Raw genomic sequence first — 11,571 nt, 5'->3', positions numbered from 1 at the left:
TGCCAAGCACAAGTGTATGCACTGGGGGGGGGGGGGGTGCGGGGGTAGGAGACGGGCCGGGGCGGCGCCGCACGCGCGCGCGGGGCGGCAGGCGGTTGGTGGCCACCTCGGCCCCGCCCGCCTCACCTGCGGCAGGTGCGCGGCTTGGCGGGGCCGCCCCGGCGCGGCCCAGTGCGGCGGCGGCGGTGAGAAGCGTAGTGAGGCGAGGCGAGGCGAGGGCACCCCGGCAGGAGTGAGTATTCCCGCGGGGGGTAGCCGGGCTCCTCAGCGGGGGAACCGCGGCGGAGGGCTCCCGCCCTCCTCGACTGCCGCCGGGGCTTCCCCCGCTGAGGCGGTGGCCTGCGCCGTCCTGCCCGCCGCCGCCGCCTGCTTCTCCCGGGTGGGCGGCCGGCCGTCTGTCCGCCGAGCCGCTGGGGCGGGCATGGCGCGGGGGGGGGGGGGGGGGGGGGGGGGGGAGAAGAAGGCGCCCGCCTTCCGTGGGGCTGCAGAAGGCGCCCAGGAGGGTGCAGGTCGGTCGGCCCTTGGCGGGCCGCGGGGGTTGCTGCCCCGTGGGTCCCGGCTGCGGGGGGCTGGTCAGGCGCAAGTTGAGCAGACGGGCTCTCACACGGCCAGTAACGCGCAGTTTTCCCATTAATTTTCCTTCTTGCCCGGTGTTGCAGCATGTGGCGCATCCTCCAAGTAGAAATTTAAGAAGCGTCGAATACGGTGATGGCCTCGTAGGCTGGCGATGAAGTTAAGCACACTTGCTCTTCATTTTCCAGAAAAGCTGGAGCATTTTTTTTTAATCTGGCTTCATCTGTTGGGCCATCCCGTGTACCTGGCTGGGTTCTGTTGTGCTGGCCGCGATGGCAGGGTGTGGCCAGGCCTGGATTCCTTTGCTGCTTTTAAAACTTGTTTGCCTTGTTTTTCAGTGAAAATGCAGCCGTTTGGACGCTAAATAAAAATGCCAGATCCTAAATTTTGTGCCAGATCTGTGACTTTCAAATGAAAGTGATGACTAATTGACCATCATAACCTGAAAACCTGATATAGCATACTTTCTGTGGAATGGAACAAATAGCACACTTCCTTTTATGCAACTTCATATGCTGACAGGCATACATCACTTGTTTTTTGCAAATGCAGTTGTGCAACTGCATTTTAATATATTTATTTATTTTACTTTGCAGTGGAAATGATTGGTAATGAGAAACATTGATTCTCTATGCAGCATTCCCCTCGCGCACTGCGGCACTCTGCTGTCTCACAGGTCTGCTCGCAGGTGTCAGGAGCGCAAGGTGGTGGGGCCAGAAGGGGCCATGGCACTGCTCTGTTATCAGATGTGGCCTCGGCAGAGGAGAGAAAGGCGAGATGAGTCGGTTGTGTCATTCTTGTAGCTCTGCCATGTTATATAACCTGAGCAGCGTCAAGTGCCTTTATTCCTGCCTTCTATCGAGTGCCTTGAGGTGTCAATATAGGAAGCAGATTCCCCACCACCACCTTTCTATGTGTTCTTAGGTCAGGGGAAAGTGAGGCTGTACATAGAAACGAGTGCCTTGAAAGACCATTGGAGTTCGTATAAATCTGGTGTTGGTACGTGGGTATGTTACATGTGGGTACATGCCTAGGACTAACTTCGAGAGAGACGAAGTATTTCTCATTTCTGTGTCTTTGGGAGCAGAGCGGGGGGGGGGGGGAGGATCGTTATCTTAAGTGTTGTTCTACATTCTCAGCCCTCAGTAGTGGAAGAGAGTCATAGTCTCTTCCTTCTTCAGTTAATGTCAACTTCATACCTCTGAAATGCACTGTAACAGAATTCACTGTTGTTCTGTGTCTTGTATCATGCTTTCTCAACATAAAGACTTATCATTTCTCATGTGATAATTTATGTATATTTTGGGATTCTTTTAAAACATCCATTATTTCATTGTAAAAGAGCCTGTAATGTAAGGCTGTGATGAAGAATAGGCTATATGACTTAGCAGAAGAGAAATGCTGTTGTGGATAAGACAATCTGAAAGCTGAGGTAGAACTAGGGCTCTTCAAACTTTTGATTAATAAATATCAAGCACTTCTTTTTTTTTTAAAATGTTCATTCCTTTCAGTTTGAAGAAATGTTTCTCATGTGATTAACTGTAGAAATTAATTCATTGTGCGAATTAGTAACTTAGATTTGATGCATGCACATAGGGAACTGGCACATCTATGAAATGAAGAAATGAAAGGGTCAGGATGATAAGTGACAGCTTTACTGATTGAGATGTTAAATATCTTCTGCAGGAAATAGCTGGAGTCTGTATTTTGTTAAGGCACACAAATATTTTTTCATGTGTGTTATTATTGTAGCATATGGGGCTTTTGTGTAGTGCAGATTGGGATTGTAGTCTGTTACATTTTTGGTCTGTCTATGCTTCTCTCATCAGTGAGAAGATAAACAAGATGGGTTTTAGGATTTTCTTCTGAAAAGCACAGCTTTTTTTTTTTTTGTTAAAGCTTTTCTTGTGCAAAAGTTCATGTACTTGTTTACCTGCTTGAATTGCCTTGAAGTATATTTATATTCTTCATGATTAAGCCAGTGGTGGGATCCCCTTTAGGACTTTCCCCTTAACCCTATGTCTAAATTTCACATACCATACCAACTCTTGTATTAACATGAGAGACAGGCAGAACTGAATTCCTAGCTCTGACTTAGCTTCGGTAGTGCTACTTATCTTGCTTGGTGGGCAGCACCCAACCCCTTTGGTACCAGCTGTTTACACATCAAACATATTACAATAAGTGTATATGAAAGACTTGCTAAAAGGGTTGAAGGTAGACAGTTTCCCAGGGCTTGGGTGGCAGGTTGGATAGGTGTGGTGGCATGTTTTGAGCAAAAAGCCTACAATTCTCATAGTACAAACTCATGAAAGAGTTAGACTCAGACCACCCCCAGGGTAACTCTGCCTTTGGTGCTTGTTGTAGAGTATGCTACTGTCTCTGTGTTCTTAAAAATGCTGTTTTCTGACTATCTTCGTACAAAGTGAGTGATTTCTTCCCCATGCCCCTTGTGTTTATCCTCTCTCCTAGTGCAAAGGTTACAACTCAGTTGTAGAACTGTGGACTCGGGATTTTAGCGTTCTTGTAATTGCTAAAAGTTACAAGGATTTTTGAAGAATTTTATCTGCAGGTGTTCCACAGCTCTGCGTCCTGTGCAGTTGAACAGATGTCTGATGTGCTTTTTGCAACAAATCCTCTGATTCAGCTGTGCCTCAGGCAGTTAGCGACTGTCTTCACATGCCACAGTTCCGGCATCACCTTGTTGAAACATCTTGCATATACAAAGGGAACACACTTTTCTTTAAAATAGGTTGTTCAGCTATGTCAGTATCATTTTACCCTTGTGTATTCCAGCTCTCATCAGAAAGTTCATCCTTCTAGGAGATGAGAGGAAATTCAGCGTCTCTAATTAGAATTTCCTGCAAGCTGACTTCAAGTACAAAAACTACAGGGAACCCAGCTCATCAAATGCTTTTGATAATATGGGTAGCTCTGTGTGTTACTGTTTTTTTTTTTTTTTCAAATTCCTTGACTTTTCTCAAGGAAGTAGTTAAGTCAAAATGGGATTGAGGACTCATAAGTCTAAGTTACTAAGTGATAGACTTTGTGCTTGGATTAGTTAAGTCCTTCCCTCTTTGTTGAGAAAAGTAATACAAAATACGCACACAATTAAACGGTGGGCATGGGGTTTTTTGTATGTTGTGGGGTTTTTTTAGCATTAACAAAATGCATATTCCATATGAAAAATGCTGAGCTCCCATGGCCTAGAAGTGCATACGTAATTGGTAGCAAAATCTGAAAAGGTAGCTTGTCAACACTAGCAGCTGACCAAAAACCTTGTATGCTTTTGGACGCGATACATCACAATATTCACCCTGACATAGCTAACAGCCATAAATACTTTTATCACATTTCATACAATTTAATTTATTCAGATAGCCAGTGCAGAGGCTAAACTTATTTTTGGATGTGTTATTTTATCTAATTACTGCATTTCAAATAAATTGTACTTTGCTTTCAGAAAGGTCATTGACTAACATCATCTCAGTTTGTATCTCTGTAAGCTTCAGTTTACAAAATCCCTGTGCTTAGAGGGCAACAGCCTGAAAACGTGATCAGGAAGGAGAAGTTTTCTTCTTTAAAAAAGTCATAGCAGAAAGCCTAAACCAGAGTTAGGTACTTATAAAGGTTGCAAAGAGCAATTTGCCTTGGAATACTGGCTAATAGTAGAAGTAGTACAAGTGCAGGTTGGGGGTGAGACAGTTTACCTTTCCAGGTTTGGAGGTACCACGGTTACATGCTTCCAATAGTGCTGGCTTCCTTTGAGTTACCTTCAGAGGTATTTTGATTTTTGTAACTCACAGTAATATATTTTAAAAACAAACAAACACACATCACCACCACCCCCCACCCCAAAAAACCCCAAACAACCAGAAAACAAAACAAAACAAACCCAGGGGCTTACAGAGGCGACGACAAAGGAAGAAATCTGCTCTCTATCTCCACTACTTCATTTCTGTCAGTGGAAAGGCTTCTGTGTTTGAAGTTGTTCTTCTTTGAATAAAGACTTGTGATTCTGTAGGTATTGGATTGACTTCATACTGTGTATTTGCATACCAAAATCCTAATGTAGATGACTGTTTCTTGCCGTTGCTGTCTGACTTCTTAACTGTCTTGGAATAAGCATACAGATGGAGTGCAAGATTCCATACAGGTTTTCAGAAGTATTAATCTTTAAAAAGGCATTTGACATTTTTTGCCCCTCTAATTACTGTGATTTAAATATATAAAAATATATATGTATAATTTTGGAAATGTAAGATTCATAAATTCAAGAATTGTTTCTTCTTACAGCCTTCTCCCCAATTCAGTTAAAAAAAATCTTCAAAATACTGTAAATATCTTAGCTTTATGTAGTGATAGAAATGTCCATGAGAATCACTTCTTTGAGAAATATAATTGATGGGCTATTTTCCTTCTAGAGAAGGTCTTCTGTTATGTGACATACCTTTTTCATATTTGAGTTCTTGAAGGCGGAATGTAGTTGTAACTTTAGTATGTTCATGAGGTTTTTCCTGTGCACAGGCTGTCCTCAACAGCTAACTTTAACAGGTTATTACAGGTGCAACAAGATAAAATAGGCTGGTTTTAACATGGATAAGAGTGGGGGCTTTTTAATTTTCAGCTTTATTTTTAAGCACATTTCGCTTCCTTCCAATGCAGTGTTTGGGAAGAAAAGTCTTGATTGTTTATATATTACCATCCGTCGTAGGTAAACCTTAAAATACTTCAGAAAACTGTTTTCTGTATGCTTGAGGATGCAGGTTCTGCGGACCTTTCTGCTCTGTTCTTTTTCCCCCACCACTACCAGCACCAGCTTAATGCAGTACCATCCAGTAAACTTACTGTTATCCAGGGTGGGGAAGGAGGAAAGGGTAGGTACGTTAATTCACAGTACAAAAACCTTTAGGGTTGTGAAAGCACACATTAGAGCCTTTCAGTACAGCTAAGCTGCTGCTCTGCAACGCCATGTAGTTCCTGCTATAGTATTTGTACCCTGCCATAACTCTTACCATCTCTGACATAACACTGTGTACTCACGCCAAGCTTGTTGAGGGACAGTACTGCATGAAAGTTGGTAAAATTTCAGGAATCCAAGTGATGAGGAGCATGGTACAAGTACATGAGGTTAGTGTAAGGCTTCACTGTACAGAGAGACCCCGTTTTCTCCTTTTCAGCTTTGCTTCCGTTGCCTTGCACCAATATAGTTTCTGTCGTCTGCTGTCTCCTTTGCTGTTCTCCAGGTGCCTGTGGCAGAATTGTACAACATAGACAATTGGCATGAACCTCTGTGTCATCAATCACTACTTTCTCATTCCCTGCTGCTGCTTTCCTAGACTCCTTTTTACTGTACCATTTGTGCTTTCCAGCAGGGCGATGAACATGCGTGTTCTGAGGCTTTCGGCTTTCCTGCTGCTTGGAGTCTCAAAGAAACAATATCTGCTTGTTGCTGTTGGCTCCAAAACCAGAAGTAAGGAGCTCAGGCTCTGACAACAGAAGTCTGCTGGGTTTCAACTAAACGGGGTGGTTATTGCCTTTATTTTATTCCATCCTTTTCCACAAGTATCCTTTTCAACTTCTGCCGCTATTTCCTTTGACTCCACTGGTCTTTTCTTGACATTTGATTGACCTGGCTGCTTTGCTGTCTACCACTGACTTCAAGTGTTGGAAGTAGTAAATGAAGGGAGACTGATGGAGACATTTAACATACTCTGCTGCTGTCATCCACTGCTCTATATCACTTCAGGTTTTCTTGGGTTAGGCAAAATGCTTACGATGCACGTCTTGCACGTTGTTCTAGGAATTCAAAGTACCAGATGAATCCTGAGGCTGGGGCTGGCTACCACAGTACCACAATGTTACACATTTGTGAAACCAAAATTACATTTATCTTCTTAATTGTAATGCTGAATTAAAATCTCTTGTTTAGACTCTTTTCCAACACTGCACTGTCTTGCTTTTCAGGTTTCTCTTTCCCATTAAATGTTCTTTAACTTTCTTGATTATGCTAGTTCTCGTGTTTATGAATGTTCTTAACCATAATTTTGAATGTTCTTTGTTCCTAAAAGCTTTTTGGCATTGACGTTGCTGCTATAACCATGGGTATTTGCAAATCAGCTCTACGTTAGTGTGTACTGTTGTTGTTTCTGAACTTTTTAGTAAAGTGAAAGTAAAGACCAAGTTATTGTCGGAGGCTCGTAGAATGTATTTGCCATCATTTTTTCTTCTTTTTTTAACCAAAAAGAAACCAAAACTGCCTTCCACCAAAGATTTCAAAGCTCATACGTACATGGGCAACATATGTATGAAACCTGCATGTGAGGCTTTGTCTCCACTTCATCATCTTTGAAGCTGCACTTTTAATATTCAGGTTCTCATAATGCCACTGTGCTTTATTTCATCTGTTCATATTCAGCAGAATGTTTATTATATCAGAATTAGTTATAGCTTTTAAGTAAAAAGGCTTTATTTATTCTTTATTACACCTTGCTCAGATAATTTCACCAAATGTTCAGCCAACACATTATTACTGTTAGTCAGAATGTAAATTAGAGGCTGACGCACTTGCCTCATCAGCTTACAAATTAAGCAGTTAATCAATTTTGGTGTGATATTCCCCCATGGGGTTTGTGTTGCTGACTCACATATGCTCAATATCTTCTCCTTTCAACAACAAGCAGGAGTGCAAATGAAGCTTGCTCCCAGCTGAGCATTCGCTGGTCATGGTATTCCAAATCCATCAGTCAGTATATCCTCCTGATAGGTATTATTGTCTTATTGCTCCTGGTTACCTCTTTCCCAAGCATTACTTGAATACAAAACAGACAATTATGTATGCATACTTAAAAGCTAATAGTGAAGACAGTGCTACAGGATTATTCATTATGTTATTGAAGGGGTAAACTGAACACAGAACTTCTGCTTATTTCTAAAAATTTCATACAGTGCTTTTATTAAAAAGCAGGTATTTCTATAACACCTATTCAATAGACTTGCAATATGAAGTCTTTTTTTTAAAGAAAGAATTTTACAGTTCAAATCCTAAGGTAAGCTTGAGGGAGAGGAGGACAATTTGGTAGGTGAACATAAGTTTAAGCCATTTTTGATGTCACAGAAATCCCGCTTATGATTTTGTCTGTTTATACAGTGATTAAGTAAGTAGAAACAAGATTTTGTCCCTAACCTTCACTATAATTTTTAGTCATTTTATTTCTGTTGTATTTTGAGACAGACACCACCATTTCATCGTACAAACCTCCATGTACTACTTTTTTTAAAAAAGTAAATAACTGGTTTTGAATTGTCTGACATATTTATGTGATTTTCCACTTATTAGTGTGTTTTACTGAAAAAGCATGATGTTCTTTGCCTTTGGACAAAGTTTTACGAAACTAATTGATCTAAAATTTAATAGTGAGGCCTCACCCATGCTATATAGCTAACTATTAAACTTTGCCTTTTTAATGTTGATTGTTTGTGTCCTTATTTAGTCTTGAATTCTGTCAACAAGATCTTGAGTTTGGTGTAGCCTGAGAGGGAGAGCCGAACCACTCCCTTTCCTCAGTGATAAAAATATTAGGTTTCTTTTGCTATGGCTCTAGCAATCTTAGCAAAATGGGAGTCCAGCCAGGCTTTATCAAGAATCATATTATACATAATTAAGGTCAGGGTGTGGGCTTGTTGTCTTTTGGTTTTGTTTTTTTTTTTTTTTAAACAAGTCATCAGTTCCTCAAGACCCCTGTAGACATCCCACCAGTTCCTTAGTATCTACATAACGTTACAGAAGTAAATAAAGGAACTCGAAATGAGCCACTATGGAAAGAATTGTGTAGTAGCCACTTTGAGTAACTGCATTGGTTTTCAGCAGTGAAAGTGTTTCATCAGTTGGCTTGTTGATCGTGTCCACTGTTTTTAAAACCTTTCTGTGCCATGTTTGCTTGCCAATTAAAGTCACTTTAATTTTCATACCTGCTGGTATATAATTAAAATCTGGATGTAAGTCATCTTATTTGCGACCCTTCTCTATAAGGTGTATATACTTTGAGCTCTTCAACTGGCAGTGCATCCAACCTCTTCCTTTTTTCCTTCCATCTTCCCCACCCCTCTGTATCTCTACCGTGCTTTAGAGATATCACCCATTTCTTAGCCTGCTTCTGAAAGTGCACAGATCTGCCTCCATGCAAAGTAACTGGCAGAATGTTGTTGTCAAATCCTCCTCCTGTTTCTTGGTCCAGAAAAATAATCCTTCATTACTTCAGTCTGTGGCAGGAAGGGAAAAAGCAAGGGACAATGGAAGTGTGAATTCCTGTAATACCCAGGGATGCAGGAGCAATATTGTTGTAGCAAACAAATAATACAGGGAGAAAGTGACGTTTCTGCTGTTATTTTGAGGATGGGGAGTTAGGTTATTCTCATGCGTGCTGTTGCAGTGTACAGCTCGATGAGGAAGCTCTTTCCATCTGCCCTGTCCCCTGGTAACAGAGGAACCCCATACCATGTGGCACAAAAAATACCCTTTTAGAGTGGGAATACTTAATTTTCAGTTTGCTCAAGTAATCCTATTTTTTCTCCGCAAAGTTTGCATTTGGGAATATAATGTTTAGAATAATACTGCTGATAAATCATAGAATATTTTGGGTCGGAAGGACCTTTAGAGGTCATCTAGTCCAACCCCCCTGCAGTGAGCAGGGACACAGTGGATCAGGTTGCTCAGAGCCCCGTCCAACCAGACCTGGAATGTTTCCAGGGATGGGGTTTCTACCACCTCTCTGGGCACCTGTTTGTAAAAATACTATTCTCATCGTAAATAATTTCTTCATAATTTCTTCCTAAATAGCAACACCAGGATAGAAATAAGCCAGGCAGGAAAATCATGGAGTCATCCTAGGTATCTTGTGAAACTTTCAAAGTAAGCACTGAAATGGGTTCCATTGACATCCTGCCTCCTGCCCCAAGGTGTGGCCAAAACCTGAATTTGAAATTATGTATTGAAAGTTGAAGGGGCAGTGTGGTAGTAACAGCATTACTTTTGCTGGCTTATGAAGTTCTGCTTTGAATTGTCTTCAATTAAGTAGTAACTCCTACGTGCACATAAACATGCACACACTGTTTTCTCGTAACCATCAAATCTTTCTGAAGCAGTTCTGAATCTGTAAAGTGATTTTTTTCTTTTTAAACTCATTTCTTCTTGTTTGCATGCTTTTAGGACTGAAAACATCTCATGTTTTCTCAATGGACATAGCTAAGGGATTTCTCTTCTAATCTGAAATATGAGCTTTCGGTTGGTTTTTTTCCCTTGTTAGTACTAAAAAGAATGGATTGGAGATGTTCCTCCAAATTCTGAGACTGGCCAAAGAGAAGCAAAGGGGAGGAAGGAGTGCATGCAAAGATAATGAAGAGAAGAGTGAGAGGAACACAGAAGTTTATTTTATTTCTCTGTAATCTAGAAGCTGGATAGTGTTTGCTTTTGCTCCATAACATTTTTCATCTCTGCAGTGTTTATCTCCAGCCTGCACATCTTGTTTTCCTTGTCTTGATCTCTTTGCTAGGACTTCTGCATGGTCAGGCATGTAAGTGTCCGTTTTACCACAGTTAAAATTAAGCATATATTCTACTTCAATCTTACTGAACCATAAGAATAATTATGTAGCATGAAATTAGTAGACTGGATAGGTGACCCTCCCTAAAAGCAAGACCTCTAGACTTATAAAAATCTTAAGTGAAAACCTACATACAAAAGTGTACACCTATTATGCAAATGGACATGCACTGTGTGTTACAGTACTAATTATTAATTATAAGTTACACTATGCTAGAAGTGTATTATTCATGCCTTCTTGAGTGTGTCAGGTTTGTGTCTGGCAGGTTTGTGGCAGCAGGGGAGTGTGGCTACAGAGGTGGCTCCTGTAAGAGGCTTCTAGAAGCTCCCCTGGCTTCAATTTTGGACCCACCTCTGGCCAAGACCAGGCCAATTGGCGCTTCTGCAGATAAACACATTGAAGAGGGGAAAAAACCTATTGGGCAAGTTTTTGTTGGTGAGTGTTTGGAAGAGGAAGAGAGGAGGGGGATGTGAGAGAAACAGCTCTGCGGACACCCAGGTCAGTGAGGCAGGAGAGGGGGAGGTGTGCTGGAGCAGGGACTCCCCCACAGCCTGTGGTGGGATGGCGGCTGAGCCCCTGCAGCCCCTGGAGATCAGCAGTGGAGCAGATGCCCACCTGCAGCTGTGAAGGACCCCAGGCTGGAGCAGGGGCCTGGACCCAAAGCAGGCTGTGGCTCCGAGGCAGCCCGCGCTGGAGCAGCTCATCGCTGGGAGGGCAGCAGCCCCGGGAGGGACCCCGCGGTGGGGCAGGGGAGGGCTGCGAGGGCCCCTCTCCCTGAGGGGGAAGGAGCAGCAGAGACCCCTTGTGCCAGATGGTCTGTAACCCCCATTCCCTGCCCCTGCGCTGCTGGGGGGGGAAGAGGGAGCAGAGCGGAGCCCAGGAAGGGTGGGGGGAAGGTGTTTTTAAGACCTGGTTGTATTTCTCAATGTCTTTGGTGATGGTGGTTGTTTAAATTAAATTGATGTTTTCCCCAAGTTGAGTCTGTCTTTTGTCCATCACCATAACTGGTGAGTGAGCCCTCCCTGACCTTTGTCTCAAGTCTTTTGGTTATATATTCTCCTCCCCTTCCCACTGAGGGGGGTGGTAGGGATGAGCAAGCCACTGTGTAGGTACTTTGTTGCCAGCTGTGTGGGCTTAAGCCAGGACATTGAGAAGAATGTTGTTGCAACATGCTTTTTTGTGACTGCCTCAGTGCGTCTCCATACAAAAGCAAGAATCCTCCTATTTTTTTCTTACAACATGCTGGTCATGTTTCCCCTCTAACCCAGAAAAAGCGATGTCAAGTACAAACAACAGAAGTAATGGAGACATTTGCTCCAGCCCAGTTTGTTAATCTATCAGAAGCAATTGTCTGTTCGTGTTTTGTTTGGGCTACGCTGGCCTCTCTTCTTGCTGT

The 11,571-nt window shown here is 42.6% G+C and overlaps 1 protein-coding gene across 1 annotated transcript in view; it reads left to right on the top strand.

Annotated features, from left to right (window-relative positions):
* The first annotated feature begins 16 nt into the window (after positions 1–16).
* The window catches only part of SH3YL1 (SH3 and SYLF domain containing 1), a 52,188-nt gene continuing 40,633 nt past the window's right edge, over positions 17–11,571 (top strand). The window contains exon 1 of the mRNA XM_086460472.1: positions 17–611. Within this exon, the coding sequence (XP_086316598.1) occupies positions 17–611 (595 nt within the window). The remainder of the gene's footprint in view (positions 612–11,571) is intronic.

The sequence above is a fragment of the Leptosomus discolor genome, chromosome 2, assembly GCF_034619465.1.
Source record: "Leptosomus discolor isolate bLepDis1 chromosome 2, bLepDis1.hap2, whole genome shotgun sequence".
Classification (NCBI taxonomy): Eukaryota; Metazoa; Chordata; class Aves; order Leptosomiformes; family Leptosomidae; genus Leptosomus; species Leptosomus discolor.
This window is presented reverse-complemented; position numbering and strand designations above follow the sequence as displayed.